General features: G+C 35.6%; 1 protein-coding gene across 5 annotated transcripts in view; it reads right to left on the bottom strand.

Annotated features, from left to right (window-relative positions):
- Positions 1-20,950, bottom strand: part of LOC149075236 (cilia- and flagella-associated protein 100-like) — an 86,615-nt gene that overhangs the window by 51,802 nt on the left and 13,863 nt on the right. For all 5 annotated transcript variants that reach the window (XM_089242530.1, XM_089242532.1, XM_089242531.1 and 2 more), the window contains exon 6: positions 6,246-6,326. In XM_089242530.1, coding sequence (XP_089098656.1) covers positions 6,246-6,326 — 81 coding nt within the window. The remainder of the gene's footprint in view (positions 1-6,245; positions 6,327-20,950) is intronic.

The raw sequence follows: 20,950 nt of genomic DNA, 5'->3' as shown, positions 1-20,950 counted from the left end.
TGGAATTCTTATTTATTGTAGTATATTTGGGCATTGTATTACATTTTATACAAATACAACAAGTCCACAAGAGGCAAAACGCCCAACGAGGTGGCTGAGAAAAATATGCCCATAACAAATATGGATGCCATATATTTCTAAAATACAGCAACCCAATTAAAGAAATTACAACATGATAAAATATTATATAATGCCCATAAAATGCATTTATAGTTGCCTTATTCTAAGTATGAATAGCTTCTGGATTTGCCCCAACATGTTTATCATATTTCTTTTTAAATGTGGCTTTTAATTTTTTGGATGGGCTCAAACATGTATATGCAAGTGTCATTATCAACAAGTGAACAAAAAAAAAATTTCTGAGTATTAACAGACTTTTTTTTTGTAATTGTATTATTAAATAAAATTATGCTTACATCTTTTTTTATGCATACTTTTATGTACAGTATATCGTTGGTAAAAATTTTAACTAAAATTTTAAGCTCTTAAAAAAAGTCTAAATAATTTAAATTTTGCAAAGTACAATCTTATATATGTGAGAGTATTTGTAAGATAAATCATTAAGAGCAATAAAATTGGTACTACATACATTATATCACATATACACATTATACGTACATAAATACTGGATGCACAGATACTCAAACAGTCTACAACAATAACCCCATGGCCCCCACATGCTAGTGCCGGGCCCCCAGGCCAGGATTTTTCGCGCCCCCCCCCCCGAAACATTTTGTGCACCTCCTTTGAGAAAATATTATGGTGTATTTTTTAAGTAAAAAAAAAGAAACTCCTTCCGGGAAGAAAAAAAATATTGAATGCCCTTCCCCCCCCCCCCCATGAGAATATCCTGCATACGATACGGCATTTGTATATGCAGCAAAACATTGCTACAACACGCGATAATCGATAATAAATACATCTACAATGATATTTTTTTCAAATCTTGTTTGGAATTGCCTGGCTTTATGTTAAACTCTCAGTACAACGACACCATCTACTATGATAAACGCCTCTATAATCCGATATTTTTAGGAGAATTTTGAAATCGCTACAACAATATTTTTTATATTTTGTTCAAAATCGTTTCGAATTTAATTTTAACTTCACCACTTGTTCTCGTTCTTTTGAAGACGTCTGATGACATCAATATTTTGCACTAAATGATCATCGAAAGCTAACGTTATTTGTATTGCTGCACTATGTGTACGACACAAAAGCATATGCGGTAAACTTCTGTACAGGGACATCTAAGTGAATTTTATAAATAAACTAATCAATTACAATTTTTTGTAACGAATAAATACATAAAAGCGTATTTTCCAATAATATTAACAATGCCGATATAGAAAAAATGACAATAGCATAAATTTGATCACACGTGAGGATAATGTTACCTCTTTAATCCGTCTACCACAATATTTTTTTTTGGTCCGTAGAATATTGTTATATCGAGGTTTCACTGTATATTTAAACTAAATAATGAAATATAATTGTGTGTGTGTGTGTGATAAATATTATCACATTTCGAGATATGATTATGGGATTTGTATATAATTTTACGCAATACAATAGAGCTCCCCTATGGGCCAGTTAAAAGAACGAATTGGTTAGGCAATATGGTTTTCCCATAGAAACTTGTGATTGCCATTTTCACGAGGGTGGGGTTACGTTCTTTTTTCCTGCAATAATTTTATAATAATTTTCCCTATAATCTCGGCTCGGGGGGGGGGAGGTTAGAACCCTAAACCCCCTTTGCATACGCCAATGGTGATCGTGATTCATGGTCGGCAGGGCCGCAACTGGGGGGGGACAAGAAGGTATCTTGCCCAGGACCAGAAGAGTGTGCAAAATTCACCTTTTATAGCCTCTTCTTCAAAATTACAGGGGGGGGGGATGTCAAAATATGTGCTTACCTCAGCTGATCAAGCATTTACTTGCGGCCCTGATGGCTAGTGTTCAATGTCAAAGTCTCTCGATTAACGATAATACCTCTATTATGGTATTTTTCTTCGTCCGCAGAATATCGTTATATCGAGATTTCACTGCAGTTTTATCATGCATAATACTAGCTACAATACCCGGCGCTGCCCGTGTTTTCTTCATTTATTGGGAGGATTGGAAAAGTGACAAACCATTACAAAGGAATAAATATATAATACTGGCAGGATTAAAGAAGTGACAAGCCATTGTAAAGGCACGTGTAAAACGCATTACTAGGGAACCACGGTAACCAAAGTAAACATTCCGAAAGTGATTGTTGAGGCCCAGAAACCATTGTTGCACAAGTTTTTCGCCCATTTCAGGCATTCGCTCTGCTCTGACGAACTTTTAAAGTAGCCTATCGTTCAATCCGGGCCCTGTTTGGTACATATCCAAATTTTGGCGACGATCGATCTAAAATTGTGGATTTGTATAGAGAACACACAGACAGAATTAAATTTGTCCTTAGTTTCCCTCAGATAAGATATCCACCACATCTCTATAGTTTCGTTGTTCACCAAGGAAGCAAGTATACTCATACTACACCAAATGAAACTACTGTAGAATCTCTACACATGACGAACCAGTTTGAAACGTGTTTGACACAAAACAAAATTTCTATCCAAACGTTTAACTTCAATTTAGAACATCAAAGATTATTCCTATAACACACGAAATCTCAAACTGTGCGCCTCCAACCTTTGTCATCGTGTGAGGTTTTCGAAAATATTCTTTGTTAAACAGCTCTGGAGAGCCGGTGGAGCTCGCGGATAAGCATTGAATAGGGGAAAAGGGCGCCTTGCTCTAACGTGAAGTTATTCCATGCAATGATTTTTTTGATAAAACGAAGGTGATTCCGTTATGCCAGGCGATTCACAACAGGCGTGTAAAAATAATAAATAAATTTAGTGAATTAAAGAGTTAAAGTAATAATACTGAAAAATATTTTCATTGGCCTTGGTTGAAGCACTGGCCTGAAAAATTGTGTGTGAGAACTGAAATAATTTAAATATTTATGTTCGTTTCATCTATTCAAGTGAGCAACTCTACAATTCTGTTACAGTCGTTTATACGATGTTCAAGAGGCCGAGTCAAAATGTTTCATAAAACGTTTTATGTATAAGTCGAAGTGAATATAACAGCCTTTTTAAAAAATTATCCCCCCCCCCTCATACATATAAAATGTTATAAAATTTTATGTGTTTAATTGCATTCCAATTCTGTTGTAAAAAATATTTCATACTTGAGAGGAAATTAAATCACATTTCAAATCATTTAAAGAAATAAAATTTGGCACAACATTACCTTTGGGACACGACATTGAGTACAAAATTGCAACAAAATCTTCTCGACTTGCAAAAATTTCCCCATCTTGGACTTTTTTTTTGGCAGTAGATGATTTTCAATCAGGAGCTTGCTCTTTGGTTGTTTCTCTACTTTATAATCGTTTCAAAAAGTTGAAACGAACATATTCAACTGGTTTGCAAGCAGGGCCGTTATTTCAACTTTTTCCAGGTGGGGGGGGGGGGCAAAATTCTTCCAGGGGGGGAAAACACATGTACTCAATGTATGTATGTATATATATACCATTTTTAGTGTATTTTCAAAAGCCAGGGGGCCGTTGCCCCCCCCCCAAAATAACGGGCCTGTTTGCAAGATGAACTTTCGTTATCAATTTAAAATTCTTGTTGAATTCTTCCAAAATTTCCAGTTTTTTTAGAGAGAGCGTTTTTTGTTTTTCCGACATTATGATTTGACACAGTCAGCAAGCAGTGCCGTCTGAAGGGCCGCATGGACCCACCCGAGCACGGCCCGGGGGCCTCAAAAGAAGAGGGGGGGCCCTCACAAAAATGGGAAGTAATTGAAATTTTCGAGAATTCTCTAGGTTGGGCCTCAGAAAAATCAATTGGCCCGGAGGCCCATGATGGTCTTAAGCGGCCCTGTCAGCAAGCAAAGCACCACATAGAAAGAAAGTTCTACAGGAAATGATCGAAAGAACTTGCTGTGCATGTGTACCTATTTTCGGCAGACCTGTACCCCCCAAATGCTTACAGTAGACTTTCTCACCCTCTCGGGATAACGTTGAAAACATAGGGAGAGAAAAAATTCTGAAAGGTCATACGGCCGTCAAAACAATTGAAACTCATTTCTTCGGGACTCTCCACATCTGCGTATTCTCAGAAAGAGGCAATAAACAAATCACCTAAGTGTCCACTCTAAATGGTCATCAGCCATCTCACTGGCAATTTTCGTATACGTCAGCAATCACCCTAAAATTTGTCTTTTGCGGTGACAATATGCTAGAACTGTTGCAGCAACACTTTTTCACTGCATACAAAAATTTTGTGCGCATTTGATGGATATAAATTACGTTTTTCTTTTTTCAAAAGTTTCCGAGTTTTAGTCGAAGTGAAAACGTCGAATAATTGAAGTTTTACGTTAAATAAATGAATGAAATATTTTAACATTAAAATGTATTTGTTGTATTGTTGTTTAAAATGTATTGTTACCAATTGCTACCAAAGTTAAACGTCGTATAAACATGAAAGTTGTATAACTGAGTGACGTATGAACGAGGTTACTCTGTGATTTGAGATATGCTCTATTAAAAATAATCGTTTTTAAACTTTATGAAACACAATTCAACAAACATCGCTACTGGCCTCGATGCAGGGCCAAACTCTTCTGACATAGATTTATTATAGTTAACTGTTAATGCTCAAAATAAAAATTTAACAGAAATTCAAATTTTTAGCTTTGCTTACCGTTCTTTTGGGCTAGAACCGTAGGATTCATCAGCGTGGGAAAAAAATCACTCCTTTATGTACGCAAACTCGTTCAACTATTTTACTAAACGATTTCGAACAACTGTATTTTTGCAGACGCGAACCGTAAATATTTTTCTGTGTCACAATATGTCTGTGAATAGAAGTTTCGAGCCCCTTGTTCCAGGATGTTGGGGGAAGGGAGGTTCATGTGCTTTATCGGCACCTAGAGGCAATTTCACTGTGGAATACGACGTCTGTTTACTCCAATTTTCATTCTATCGAGACATTATGGCCTTCTACGAACTGAAACAGCAGGGGTCGCGCGGTAGCCCTGTAGGTCCCTACACATGCTAGACGACTAGATAACGATTATTCTGGTGGCCTCCCTCATTCTAGTGGCTATAGCCCTGAGGACACACAAAATGCTGATGTCCTTGATGTCTCAGTAGCCATGACCATCACGTCTTTTCTTCTTTCCTAGGAGAACGACTGCCATGAGAGCCAGGGGGGGGGGCCCTTGTACAATGTTCTTTTCTTCGTTTCTGGGTTTTTTTTTCGTTTACTTGTACATGTGTATAGTTAAAAAAAATTTCAATGAGATCTAAGGTACGTAGTTCAAGATATCCGCCCATACGAGTACAAATTGATATGATTGATATTAAAGAGTCCTGTCTATTTTCCTATGGGATGCATCTGAAAGAAATAAAATCAAAAAGATCTTTCCACGGGCCCCCCCTGATTCCCGGGCCCCAGGGCTGGAGCCCTGTCAGCCCCCCCCCCATGTGGGGGCCATGAATAACCCCTGTCTATTACAACATTTTTCCTAGGTCCTTACAGTATTGTTATAGACAGGTTTTACCATATAAGGTTATACAAAAGGTCAAGCAAAGAGAACTATTCAGTCTTATGATGCATTTAAAAAATTCATAAAACCTTTTTTTTCCAACTTTTAGTTATAAGAATAGGTTGGCTGCCAATTGCATGCAGAGATGGCCACAAGGTAATATTATATTTCATATTATGTTGATGGAGCCTATCGCACGGGAGAAACTACCCATGAAGTTGGCCATAGAATAGAGGTGGCTGCCTATAAAAGTTTTATTCTTTATGAATGGTCAAGAGGGACCCAGGGCTGTGGGCAGGTGAGCCAATTTATTAAGATCGCCCTGCTTATATGAATGAACACAATATATAGAAAAAAAAGAATTCAATTAGGATACAAGAACTTCTTCAGATGTGAAGTAATTCTTTTATGTGTCATAGAACAACTTCTCTTTATCATTGTGCTTTGTAAAAAATAAAGAGGGAAAAAGAAATAAGAAGAGATAGCTAAATTTGCGCTGATTGCATTAATTTAATAGCATTTACATTTTGCTTAGTTTGAAGAGATAATTCAAATGCAAGTAAAGTTTTTTTTTAATTCAGTGTAAAAAAACTATTATAAACTGAAAAAAGGAAAAAGCCTCATCACATCATAAATTAATATTTTTTTACCTGTTGAGCATAAACAACTCTGTCTTCAGCTTACTTGCTTCCTCAATCTTCTGAAACTTTATTTTTGTTTCATTGATCATGCTATAACATGGAAAGAGAAATTCTAATTGAATTTGCTTACAACTAATACATTTAAAACTACAGTAGACTCTATAATCTGGCATTGTCCAGTAATCCAGCATTTTTAGGCAAACAACTTGCAAGTGTAGAATAGCAAAACTGTCACTGCATGTGTGTGCACAGGAGTTTATTCTACAGTTAGCCATCAGTATTCACCGATTTCATATTCATAGTTTTGTATTCGCTGTCTCTCTCCCAGTTTTTTTAGAAAACACTGTTGAGCTAATAATTGTCGGCTCGGAACAAAATATAAGTTATACATGTTAAATAAAGGTTAAAAAATACCTCTCTTGAAGGTTTTCTGGTGCTTCTGAAAATATTTATACAAGACTGTTGTTTAAATGTTTCTAAAACTGAAAAACTTGCACGGAAAATTTGAAATAATGACAAAGGTTAGCTTCATTGCTGCAGTTTCCCCGTTATTTATGGCATCAATGTGTTTACAGTCAAATATATCAAGAAATAAGAACTCAACATTCAATTAGCCACTGCTGTAGCTACACCTGCTATTATATCGCTCTGGATCCACATGTCTCTCATATAGAAAGTGCTGTTTTTCTGCAGGTGTGATAAAAAGTTATGGAAGTTATATGTATTGCACACTATTGCCCTGGGGCGGCTCATAATAAAGACATGAAGGCACACGGCTCCCAAGAAAATTTCTGGGCATCAGTTTGATGCCCCAAATCATCTGAATGTTAATTTAATGCCTCAAAATTGATATACAGTCGAATACCATTTTAACGAATACCGTTATAGGGAAAATCTTGTTTTAATGGACACTTTTCCAATCCTCCAGGTAAGTTTATATAGGAACAATGCAAAGACCTGAAGTTCCTTTATAACGAAATTTCCCATTAGAAGATAGTTATTCAAAAATTGTCTAAATTATAAATGTTTGAATTTAATTTGATTAATTTTTATACAAATACACCAACATAATACAATGCAATATATTATGAAAATAACGAAAAAGCAAAATAAACATAATAGAATACAGTAAAAAAATAGAATTATTTATTTTCAATCAATGTAAACTCTGCACTTGAAGACGGCACAATGTGATCAAGTTACTGTACTGGATGAAATTTGTATTATTTCCAAAGTAGTTTTAAAAGTAGTAATGAGGGAGTAGCCACACAAATGAATCACAATTGAAAAGTTCAACCCTTCACATCGTTTTCAACAATAATGCATGTATCAAGGATATAGGTTCATGTTGTAGCCCTACTAAATACGTGTGAAAAATGTTTAAATATTTGTTTGAACCATTTATTCCAGAAAAATCATGTACGCAGTGACAAAACTGTTCATGTGAACATAATAATGATTCATTATCAGGATTTCAAGCCCATCGGAAAATACAAATAACCAGATTTTCAAATAAGAAAATTATCGGTTTGTTGACTTCAATTTCGATATGGTGAAAATCTGATATTTCGTTGGATGACAAGCTACCTTCAAGTGGCTTTTTGGTTCAAAATGTGGCCGCTCTCTCACAGGCGAACGAAGCAACATGCGAGTTGGCTTAAACACAACACAATATTTTGCATAACAGTCTGTATTATATTTAATATACAGGGAGCATAGGTAACGGGGCATATGGCGTTTTACTGGTGAACAATTGGTCCTAGAGGCATACTTCCAATTGGAAAAAGTATACGAATAATGTGCAGTACTCAGATATTTGATTCATGTTGCCAGGGATTGCAGAATTACAGAGTTATTAAAATAAAAATTTAAACTTTTTATGCGGACACCCTATGCTCCAAAACCCACTTGGAAAGTTGTTTCCCGGTCTCCAACAAAAAAATTCAACGTTTCTAAGTGCAATATTCACTGAGATATTCGAAGAAAGTTGGAAAAAAACAGCATTAAATGCAGGGAAACCATGTTACCCGCAATTTAATGCTGTTTTTTCCACAATTTTTCAAATTTGCATATCTCTGTGAATATTGCACTTAGAAATGTGAAATTATTTCAGTTGGCATCGGGAAAGACAGAGCAACAACTTCTTAATTGGGTTCTTTGGCACATGGGGACAGTATAAATTTATTTTTATTTTATAACTATACAATCTCTTACAACATGAATGACATAGCTGAGTTGGACACGTGATTTGGATACTTTTTCTAGTTGGGTAGGTCTCTAAGACTAACGGCTCTCCAGTAAAACGCCATATGCCCTGTTACCCATGCAGCCTGCATATACACGTAAAAAAATAGTTTGAGACGAAATACAGCCGACTCTTGTTTTAACGAATACCGTTATAACTGAAAAAATATTGTTTTAACGAAAAGCCCCGGATAAGTTTACATAGGAACAATATAAAAATCCGGAATTCCTTTGTAACGAAATTTCGTTATTACGAAGTGATTTCTCTGGTCTCTTGGAGTTCATTATAATGGGGTTTGACTGTATTCCCCCCCCCCCTCCCAAAAAAAAAATCTGACATTTTTGCACTAACATAATTGAACTTCTGCAATTCGATCTGAAAACAGCCCTTTTTACTTTTATAAATTTAGGAAGGAAACAAAAGGAAGAAAGGTTGGGAAGAAAAAAAGAAAAATGACTAATAGGGACCCGGTTCTGCGTAAATGCCTCGAAATTCTACTTGTGCACAAGGGGATTTGTGCCTCACTCTCAAATTTATGACAAAATTTCACATTTAGAAGACGTTTGACTACAGTCACGATTAATCTTTATATATAGCTTTCAATATTAAAATATTTCATTTATACGCAGCACAATTTCAATTATTTGGCATTTTCATTTTTATTGGAACTCTGAATCTTTGGCATTTCGACATCATTTCCAACTATCAAATCCCCACAGTTTTTATAGATTGTGAAAACGCGCAACTGAACTGGATTTGCATGCATATTATCAACAATAAAAACCATAAATTTTAAATTGACAGATACAAAGAGACACACTGAGCCTGTTATGGACATTTCAAAGTGAAAGACTTTGAATTTATTGCACTCTTCTAAGAAATCAGCAGATGCAGCGAGTCTCAAATAAATGGATTTAAATTACTTTAAATGTGGTCATAAGCCCTTTTGCATAAAGAATTTTAGTCATAAAGAATTTTTGCTGATGTCCACAACATTGTTCTTGCAGGATAGGAAAATTGCATTGAAATTATTTGGGATGTTGCAGGCCAGTAGTAGGCAAGCAGCAGGCTTAAGTAGTAAGGCAGTTAATAGGAAGCATTACAGTATATATTAAAAATACTTTAAAGGTGTGGTGTCAATCTTAGAGGAAGTCCCAATACATTATATGCTTGCATTGGATATATAAACCAATCAGCAAACCAAATGATGTTAAGACCGTCTTAAATATGTTTAAATCAACGTTTTTCCTGTTAAATTGAAAGGAATGGCATATAAACACTTGAGACGATTGAAACAACCGTAATTTTATGCAATTACAGTTTCTTAAGCTATACACCAATGTAGTTTTAAAAAATTAAATTTCACGGGTATTTTTCCTCATGTATTATTTGGTGTCTTGGAGTTCATTATAACTGGATTTGATTTTATTTCTTTTCAGCAAAGGCAATGGATTAGCACACCCCTCAAAATTCATAAAAAAATATCCCAGAGCAATCATTCTTTATTCGATTTTTATCAATATATATTCCCCATCAGACCACTCAGTGCCGACTGAAGATAGCTTTGTGCTAAACTAGATGGCTATCCGTCTGTAATTGCATGAAAACTATGGGGTTTTTTAACAAGCTTTTATTTTTCACTTATCTACTTTATGGATTACATTTACTACCAGCACTCAAAAGAATGCCAATGAATGGTCAACAAATCTTAGTCTGCTTTCTTTATGGCAGCCTCTTTGAATGAAAAGTCTTCGAACACACACAATTTTCTGTCTTTACAGTTACTCCATTTTGCTTAAACCTCTACTGTAGTTTGTGTCAGGGCCTACTGAATGAATGAATGAATGCCAGAACTTTGCCATGGGACTTATCCCGTTGGCAAGATCTCTTCCAGCCCAGCTTCGTGGCAGAGTCTGAAACACTTTATTTTGTGTGAAAAGAAAAAAAAACATACAAAATTTTTACAACATATTTTCCCTGGACAATTGGGTATTATCGTGATTAACAAATTTTATATTGATTACAGACGAAATGGGGTTGGGAGTTGAGAAAAAATTTGGGGTTTTGTTAAGACAGATGAATGTACACATATTAGGATGGAGGTATGTTTTAAAAGCAATTGAAGGGTCCCCCATGCCATCTCATACATTGTCTTACACTTGCCATATTATATACACAGAATACATTTAAAAAAAACGAAATGGGAGTCTTATATTGTGTAATATAAAATATCTCCATTGGAGCGAGTCATGTCTTGCTTAACATCTTATTGGTGAGCAAATGGGTTTGATAACTTGCAGATGTGGATATGATTTTTGTTGTTTTTATCCATTTCCGTTCCCCCCCCCCTTATTTTCGTAACATTTGTCAGGGTCTACTGCCACCCCCAAGTTGTAAAACCACAGAGATTATATGAACCACTTTTTTTATTTCCTTCCTCATGTTAATGTTACTTGAATAGGGGAAAAATTGCGAAAAAGATATTCTATGCACACACATTTTGTTTGAAATTAAATTTTTTTAGTGAACGTGGCTAAAAAAATTTTATTTCACAAACTTCTCTCTCTCTCTCCATGGCCCCCGTATCAGTAGCCGTGGCTCCCCTTTTGAGAGATTTTCATCCATGGCCCCCCCTGGTATATCCTAGTGCCCCCGGTTGAGAACCACTGCTTTACACAACTCGCGCACGTGCACAAACTTGTCTTTCCCCTTGACATATCACCCCCTAGTGATTTGTAAGTGACCAGACAGCCTACAAGAGTTGGGCAGAGATGGAAACATTCAATTCTGGTCAAGCCAATTTTTCTTTTGGTAATTTATATCCACAGTGTATGTTTTGAGCAAGGTATGTTATGACTGGGGTAAAAATATATAGAAATGAATAGGACAAAAGACATAAAACACAAAACCGTTTGCTATACCCACAGTGTATGTTTTATCCAGAGTGTTATTTGATGTGTATATTGGTGCTAATGAATAGAATGCTCTGTCCTGTAATGTGTGCAGCCGGTGCTGATGAACTGACTGCACACATTGCAAGAAAGACCGAGACATGCCCGTAACCTTCCAGAATGTTGATAGGAATTTCATTCGCCAGGGACACGAGACCCACATTACAGCTCAGGGACAACACTTTGAACACCTTTGACCTCTGTTATTTGTTGTGATAAAGATAATTTAATTTGTGATAATTTCCCTGCTCAATTCAACCGTAACCGCAAGTGATAACTTGGGAACACTACGCTGTTTGGCGCACAAGAGGGTGTCGTTTGGCGACATAGAATGAGACCTTCAGGAAGAAGAAAAAACGCAGAGACAGAGTGACAAGAAACAGCAACATGTGCAGACCCCTCGGCCTGGCGGCGGTGAGTAAATAACTGACTCCTCTCTCTCTCTCTCCCACAACTTGCCACCTCGCGTTAATTAAATGAACATATACATTTTTAATCTGTTGAACAGTAGGATGGATGTTGGATTAAAACAAAGGAAAATGAACCTGGAGTTAAGAGTAATTATTTTGAATTGATATGTCTCTAAATTTATTTGATACACTGGCCCTTCGTATCAGTTGAAATGCATATTCAACTATGTGGCGTGTTTTCTGAGTACGCTACCCTATCATTTCTGACTACACATTAGTATGTCATTTGGGTGTGTCCTTCCTAGAAGTTTTTCGATACTGGTACTGAAGCACCCTGCATAAATTCAGCATCTGACAGAAAAAATTGTGGTCCGACATACTGTACCGACTCTTTACTCCTATATTGCCAGGTTGAGCGTGAATTTTTTTATTTGGACAGGCGCATTGAAAATAAAATTTCAATGCATAAATTATCTAATTAATTAAAATGAATGAATTTAAAAAAAATCATATTTGTGTGGAAATTAACTACTGACTACTGGTATCTTAGAATGAAATTTTGTTTTGGGCCCCCCCCCCCTAGAACATTTAATCATGAGCTGCCACTGCTATAGCTATCATTATTTAATCTGGAAATCCATGAAGAGATGAAGAGAATAAGACACTTCTCTTAGTATTTTGTGTGAACAATGAAAAAGCTTTGACTACGAAAAAAATTTTCTGGATTGTTAATGGAGAAGGGTCCACTGATGTAGAGATAAAAGAAACTATAGTTTGTTTCAGATTAACTTTGCAGTGAAAAGGAAGGTAGAGAGTATACTACTTCGCCGCAAAATCTAGCTCCCATATATCCAAGGTTTATGATGATCATTTATACCGAATATTTCATTTTTTCTTTGATTTCGAAAAAATACCGTTTTGAATTGATGTTTATTCGCTTAAAGTTTTAAATTAGAAAAAATATTAGTTACCATTATCAAAAATCCATGGCAAGCGCAAAAATATTTTGATGAGATTTCCAACAAATTTTCCTCGCCAATATCACCGTCATGCTTTCTTCATTACACAATTGCTTACATCAAGACGAATATTCAATCCGTTTTATTTTTTTCTCCCAAAAACAGGCTTCAATGAATGTAGATATTCACACATAGATTACAGGAAGTGTTCCTCTTTCAAGAGAGCACCGATACCATTGTGAGAGGCTCTTTATGGGTATAGGTTTCTCAGGTCCTCCTTTTTTTTAATTATTTATTTCTTGCCAGGTTCATGAGATAGGGGTGGTTTTGGAATTCCTATTGCCGATGATGATAGTGATAGGAACCAAGAGACACCCAGGCTCTGTCACACTCGGTGATATAAGCACATTGTCCCTGAAGATTTGGGTGCCTTCGGGGAACCTAACCATTTATTGGGCTTGAGAAAGATATATTACATACATGGGCAGGCGCCATTACGCACCTCGCCAGTAAACAAGTATAAAATTTATGATAAAAAAATTATGATTTATGTAAATAAATCACGATTATAAACCACAGGTTATAAATCACGAAATCATCATAATAATCGTCATAATCGAGAATAGTTCTTGATAAAATTTGATTTGATTCTCTTCCAGGGATTTTCATTTAATCAGCAACTATCACATCAATGAATGCTGTCAATCAACTGCTGGGTTGATCTAATTGCTGCACCGTGTGGTTTGATTTTGTTCAAAGACATTCGTCAGTAATTGCTGCCTGTATCCAGCTTTTCGATAAGCCAACGTGGATCAAACTATTCTCGACTACTCAAGCTCCTCCTCTTCTTCTTCTTCTTCTCTAAACAGATGTACGAGATCGCTGTATGGGTGTAGTTGACGTCATATTCTAGTGGATCTCCTAACTACTGCTACTAAACCACACATACACCTCCTCCATATTCCTCTGCAGAACCTCTAATGAATTGGTACATGCGGGAATGTGTGTGTATGTGTAATGAAACCTGACATGAAGTTTGTTTCTGTGTAATGCTTGTTATGTGTAGTGCTGCCATCTGCCACCAGTTTTTCTAACTGTGAGTGAAGTGTAATGATTGAATAATTTATCGTTGTAGGCCTGTTGCTCTCTGCGGCAAGACTTTTTAATGGGGAGATCGGTTCACATTTGCGCTTCGAAGTTGGGAACCACGGATCTCCTAACTGTCATAGGTGGCTCTCTATCTCATTCTGGCTCCAGGACTGTAGCTCTGATATCCTCAGGGTGCTGCTCTAGAAAGCGGACCAGTTTAGGTATTTTACTTTTCGAATCTTCTCGATTCAGGATGCACTCAAGCCAAGGTTTAAGCAGATGTTCAGTTGGCTCTCTGAAGTGGAAAGCCGTTGTCTTGGGTCAGAGAGTTGTGTAGTAAAGAGTCCTGCCTATGGCCGAACATGCATGCATATTGCTGATGATGGAGAGTGCTGACACAAAAATGTGTTTGCTACCACCACAAACACTGTCTTTCACCCACAGCAGGGGCCACCTGTTTCTCCAGATGCCTTTTAGTGTCTCTTCAGATAAACTAAGTGAGAGAGGGGACCACGGCCGTTTATGCCAGCTGTGCATTTTCTTTTCTTTTATGTGAAAGTTTTATATTTATTTTCACCAGAGATAGCCACGCTAAAAGTTCTCTGCTCTATTCATTTCTCAATACTACTACTAAACCAGACATGCACCTCGTCCATATTCCTCTGAGGAACTTCTAACGAATTGGTACATGTTGAGATGTGTGTGTGTGTGTGTGTGTGTGTGTGTGTGTGTGTGCATATAGTGAACCTTCCGTGAAGTTTGTGTGTAATGCTTAATATGTGTAGTGTTGCCGTCTGCAATCAATTTTTTAAACTTTGAGTTTTTCTCAACCCATAGTGATTGAAGTGTAATGAATGAATAATTTTTCCAATACTATATTTTTTACTAATATTATTTAATATATGCATTTCTCAATACTATATTTTTGGTGTTTGAATGCTTGCTGTAAAAACAATACTTGATAAGAATCATCCATAATAATCATGAGCAGCATATCTACCATAACAAAAGACTAAAACTGTCATGAAAAAAAGTGAAATAGACGTATAACCATGGCCCCCACATCCCAGAGCAGGGTTCCAGGCTAGAATCTTTGGCGGGTGCCAATCCAGATTTTTTACGGGTCCTTCTATAGTGAATTTATCGCGTGAAAAAAACAAAAAATGATGGTCATTGCCCTGGGCCCCAGGGTTGAAGCCCTGTCAGCCCCACCTTTAGGGGGGCCATGCGTATACCTTGGTGTGAGCGAGTGACAGAAATGGCAACAAGAAAACTGAGTAAAAAATTCTAAACTTTTCTATGTCATTATTATTATTTGGTGTTATTCCTACAAAAGCAAAAACTGGGTTGATAAGAGTTAATCTGCTTGTTCTTAATTAATTTTTTGATTGGCTTCAAAAATTTTATTTGTTTATTTTTTCCACATAAATTGAAAAAAAAAATCAAAATCGCAAAGTTTTTGAGAGCCATAATTAATATAAAGTATTTTAAAATTGTATGTTGTTTCATATTATTGTTTAGTATTTTTTTCAATGAATAAATTTCAGCTGAGGGAAGGGAAATATTTCAGAAAAATATTATAATGTTTTTCGAAATTTTTAGTGTTACTTACGACACATCAATGAAGAGTAAGTGACACATTGATATAATTAATTTTTATGAATTTTAAAACACTTTTTGATAAATAACAAAACAAAAAAAACTGTGCATTAATTTCTGAAAGTATCTGCGGTTTTTTTTTTTCATTCTATAATTATTACTAACACACTGTGAAATTTTTTTACAAGCATTATGTTACGCATAAACAAAGATCTTTCTCAGCGAGATTGGCAAGAATCGGCTATACCTTATCAAGGCCACCCATCGATACATTGATTAAAAGGCTTTTGTTGCAATAGCAACAAGTGATGCAGTTCCCTCATAGCTTCCCTTTCAGCCCAAAGTTAACCTGAAATGGACTACAGAGTATTAATTAATAGCAATTCAGAAATTGACAGAGGAGGAATTAATTGAGCTGACTGCTTCTGAAACCCAAATGCTACCTTATGAAGCTAATCAAGATTGAGAATTACATAGAAGACATGTTCATTATGAGAACATAGCAAAGGCTTCATAAGTTTCAGCTTTAAGTTTCAACTTTTAAATCAGCAATGGATTGTTCCCATTAAATAGACCATCTGTGGTATATTTTCCACATGTAGAAAAATTGGTAAAGGAAGCGTTGTTACTATATTCAGGGCTCGGCACGGGTCACTTTTTTCACTAAAAGTCACTTTTTTAGAAACTAGTCACTTTTATTACATATTTTCAGGCCCAGGTCACTTTTTCCACTTTTTTTAGCAAAAAAACCTTGGTCTCGCGCGCTTTTCTGCTGTCAGTGTTTTTCTTTTCTTCAAGGAAGAACTTTAAAGGTTCAAGGTCGCTAATTTTCTCCCTCCCTTCATTGAACTATGATCATTAGCTCCCTTCCCATAGAACCAAAGCCTCCTAGAAGTACCTAGGAAAGTAGAAGGCTTTGGTAGAACCCCTGTACATGAAGGCGTCTTATCTTCCCGGAAGCATACCGTGTGAGGTCAGCATAACTTGATTTCAAGGCGCTTGGAAAGAAAGCTCCTTGGTTAAAGAGTAATTTTATGGAAAAGCCCGTCGGAAAAAAATAGCGTAAAAGGTGTACTTACAACAAAGAATCCCCCCCCCCCTACTACCATTCTTTCTTATTTCCCCACGCGTGCTCACTCGTTTTTTCATTTTCATCTTATTTTAAAATTGATCCTTTATTTTATTTGTTTTAAAACGTTTTAGTCCTAAGGGCCGAATTCCTTTCTTGGAGCATCGAGCAAGTTACATTTGTTGTTTGTTCTATCGTTACTTTTGTTAATGTTTTTTTTTAATATTTGAAATGACGATTTAGCCCGTGCAGAAACTAATTTACGCGCAGCGGGAGAATACCAAAGTGCGCGTATTAAAGATGCGTACTATTAATACGTATTAAGCGTATTATTAATACGCTTTTGGAGAATACTCTTGTAGGTGGCCAAGGTTAAAGAAGCTCGCAAGTATTTTGAATTTACTTACAATAAAAAAAATCATCCGACTGAAAATCGTGATCTATCTAGAAATAAAATTTGTACTATTTTTCTAACTGGATTTAAATCTCAGCAAGAAACCGTAGCCCCAGGTATGATCGAAAGGAGAACTGTTTATGAAAAGATCACAGAATCCTGCAATTCAACATTTAGTTTAACACCAAAGCCGCTTGTAAGTTAAGCGTACCCACTCAATGTTAAAGAAAGGCAGCGGAATTGATGGCAGCGCCATCTGAAGTTTGATGGGTCAAACTTGCCGATTGATCACGTGGCTCCTACGCTTCTCTTCCCCCCTTCCCTTGATCGCGTTATTCCGATTTCAACTTTGATTTATTTTTCAGTCTATTGCTACGGAACCTAAAAATCTTAATTCCCACTAAAGCGGACATTTCTTACTTCTTCATAGGAGACGTACTTGTGCATAAAAATATAAATCACTCAATAACAATATTATCGACACTTCAACAGCTAAATCTATACTTGTGAACACCCGTCTTCGTGTCATTTTACACCCATCAAATGCACGCAGACTTATTCAATAAATATAATTTTAGTTGGCCCTCAGAAGGCCCGTTTTTATAATTTTAAAGATGAACAATTTGCCAAAATAACCACGAGCAATAGCTAACCAACCTAACCGAGAGTCTTCACATGAGTAAGTAAACAAAATGGCGCCGTGATGGGGAAATGCATTATGGGAAATGACTTTCCTACCCGATGCTAGCAGCCAATCACAGGCCAGCAGGCACCCATCTAAACAGAGAGGGCGCTGATGCCGTTTGGCTACCAGTTTAACGATAGGACTGTTTACGCTTACTCTTAATGCAGCTTTGGTTTAACACAAGGGTTTTCAAATCAGATGAATGCATGCGAGCCGTAAATAGAGGCGGATTAAACGGTGGGCACGCCGAGCACGCCTCTGACCCCTACTTTACACTTTTTTTCCTAATTTAAGGGGCCTAATATTAATTTTTTTTTTTATGCCCAGGGCCGTCAACAACCGGCCTTTATCCGCTTCTGGCTGTAACTTAATTTAGAGCATCTTCACGATACCGATTGTTGACTTAATATCGGTGTTGTGTAAAACAATCCCCTTTTTAGACGTTGAAAGTTATTAAAACGTTTTTGTCTCGAGTCGCTGTTATGACCGCAATAGGAGAGGGCGGGGTCTGGTTCCACGGGTGTTGAACAAGGAAGGGTGCCAGGGTGCCGAGTTTACTCTTTTTCCATTAAAAAAATGGATACCGTCCCCGGGCGATATTAAATTTTCGTTCGTACTTGCAGCCCGGGTTGCTGCATACCGTGATCAGATCCAAAACGGGGGGGGGGGGGGGCAATGCCTCGAACGACATTTTTGATATATTTAAGAAAAGGCAATTAAATTTATTTGCAAAATTATCGAATTTCACAGTCAAGGGGCAGTACAATTACGTTTCCCATCCAGAAAAAAATATCGTATTACGGCCATGGTAAATCGGGAGCCTCGGGTGGGGGGGGGGGCAAATTCACTGTTTTTGTTTGTTGAAAATTACGGGAGGAGTTGGAGCTAACGTGGCAACTTTTTTTCGCGCTAAAATAGGTAACCCTGACAGCAGCATCCATAAACTCTGTATCAACCGCATTTATAAACCCCGTATGTTGTTGACAGTGCCGTCTTAAGAGTATCATGGGCCCCCTGGCCAATTGATTTTTCTGAGGCCCTACCAAACATTCTCGAAAATTTCAACCAGATCTCATTTTTGTGAGGCCCCTCTTCGCTTGAGGCCTCCGGGCCGTGCCCGGGTGGGCCCATGCCTTAAGACGGCACTGGTCGTTGATTTGATTTTTGTGTTCATTTTATCCTAATTTTCCGTATTTCCCCGATATATTTCTATCGATTTTCGCATATTAGGTTGATTCATATTATAAATTATACATTTTTTTGTAATTTTATGTGCTCTTAGTCAGCCATCTTGAATTGGCCACTGCAAAACGGCGATTGATTGGCGCGGAAAAAAGCCGCCACGTTGGTGCTTACAAGGTTCATGGGAAATTTACCGGGGAAGGCCGTGGGGTCTTTTTCTGTTAAAAATTACGGGTGGAGGGGCCAAAATTATACTGTTTCTGGGTAAAGGAGTAAATGTTTTTTTTGCAGGGGTGTATGTTATGTGCAAAAAAAAGAAAAACATATATTTACAAATTTTTCTCTCAAACCAAACAATTTCAAAACTGGTTTATTTTCTCCCTCACAAAGGGCCTTATTATTTTGGTGCCCAACCCTTCCCAGTCCAGCCATAGACTTGAAGGTCTTAGGGGTGCAGCAGATGACAATGCATCAGTAGGCTCTGCCATTGACGTTGGGGGGTGGGGGGAGGGATTGTCCTCCCTCAACGTATAATAATTAAAATAATTTAGTTAATTTAATAATTAAAATCTAGTTAATTTAATAATTAAAATCTAGTTAATTTAATAATTAAAATAATTTAGTTAATTTAATAATTAAAATCTAGTTAATTTAATAATTAAAATCTAGTTAATTTAATAATTAAAATAATTTAGTTAATTTAATAATTAAAATCTAGTTAATTTAATAATTAAAATAATTTAGTTAATTTAATAATTAAAATAATTTAGTTAATTTAATAATTAAAATAATTTAGTTAATTTAATAATTAAAATCTAGTTAATTTAATAATTAAAATAATTTAGTTAATTTAATAATTAAAATAATTTAGTTAACTTAATAATTTTAATACTTTATTCAATTTAATAATTTTAATACTTTATTCAATTTAATCATTTTAATACTTTATTCAATTTAATCATTTTAATACTTTATTCAATTTAATCATTTTAATACTTTATTCAATTTAATCATTTATTTAATTCAGTAATTTAAGTAATATTTTAATTTAAGTAATATTTTAATTTAATAATTTAAGTAATATTTTAATTTAATAATTTAAGTAATATTTTAATTTAATAATTTAAGTAATATTTTAATTTAATAATTTAAGTAATATTTTAATTTAATAATTTAAGTAATATTTTAATTTAATAATTTAAAATAATATTGTAAAAATGTAATTTTATAAGTTTTTTTTAAAATCATTACAGTAAATTTCTTAAAATTTGTTGGAATACAAACCTAGGTATGTAAATAAAATTTGTACTAGTTAAAAAAAGTTTGAGTACATTTTGTATACTGTCATTCATAGCATAATATGAATGAAAAATCCACTTGAATGTAGATTGGACAAATTCTCTCATCAAATTTTGTGTCATTTCATTTTTTTTTCCTTCTTTGGATGCGAACATTTTTTCCCGTTTTTGAAGTTTTTCCTGCTTAAATTGATTTTAAGATGGGTTGTGGAATGCAACATGGGGGAAAGGCATTGTTATTGTTACTTAAAAAGGATGTAATGTTACTCTCACACACATAGTTGTTGATAAATTTGATAAGTTATTCAAAACTTTTCTGGTTAGCAGAATGTGTTTGAGTTTGATTTTTTTCACACTACTATGTAAAAAAACCCAATTTCAATGAGTTCCATTGAAATACAAAGTTTAGTAAAAATTAAATTCAATTTCAATTCATTCAATTTGGTAATAATCAAAATTCAATGTCCATTTGGTCTCTGTCTAAAATTATTTTGGTCACTATTTGGTCACTTTTAAACAATTTGGTCACTATTTGGTCTCTTTTTTGAACATTTTGGTCACTATTTTCACTAGTTTTGAGGCCATGATCCGTGCTTAGCCCTGTATATTCTAACAAATTAACTGGAATTTAGAAGAAACCACTAACAGACATTATGTTGTTCCTTCCAGAAAGCATTGTCTTGAATCACTGGACCACCCCTAACTCTATTTCTTCCACACAAAGCAGATGAGATGCCTAAAGAACAAAATTTTAGGGTTTGGGCTATTCACAGATTTTCCCATATTTGTGGTAACCCCTGGAACATAACCTTGTGAATACTCCCCCTTTAGAT

The sequence above is a fragment of the Pholcus phalangioides genome, unplaced genomic scaffold, assembly GCF_987345545.1.
Source record: "Pholcus phalangioides strain wild (caught in Gottingen) unplaced genomic scaffold, Ppha-v1.0 ptg000015l_1, whole genome shotgun sequence".
In the NCBI taxonomy this organism is placed as follows: Eukaryota; Metazoa; Arthropoda; class Arachnida; order Araneae; family Pholcidae; genus Pholcus; species Pholcus phalangioides.
The sequence above is the reverse complement of the archived record's forward strand: the minus strand, read 5'-3'. Positions and strand labels throughout refer to the sequence as shown.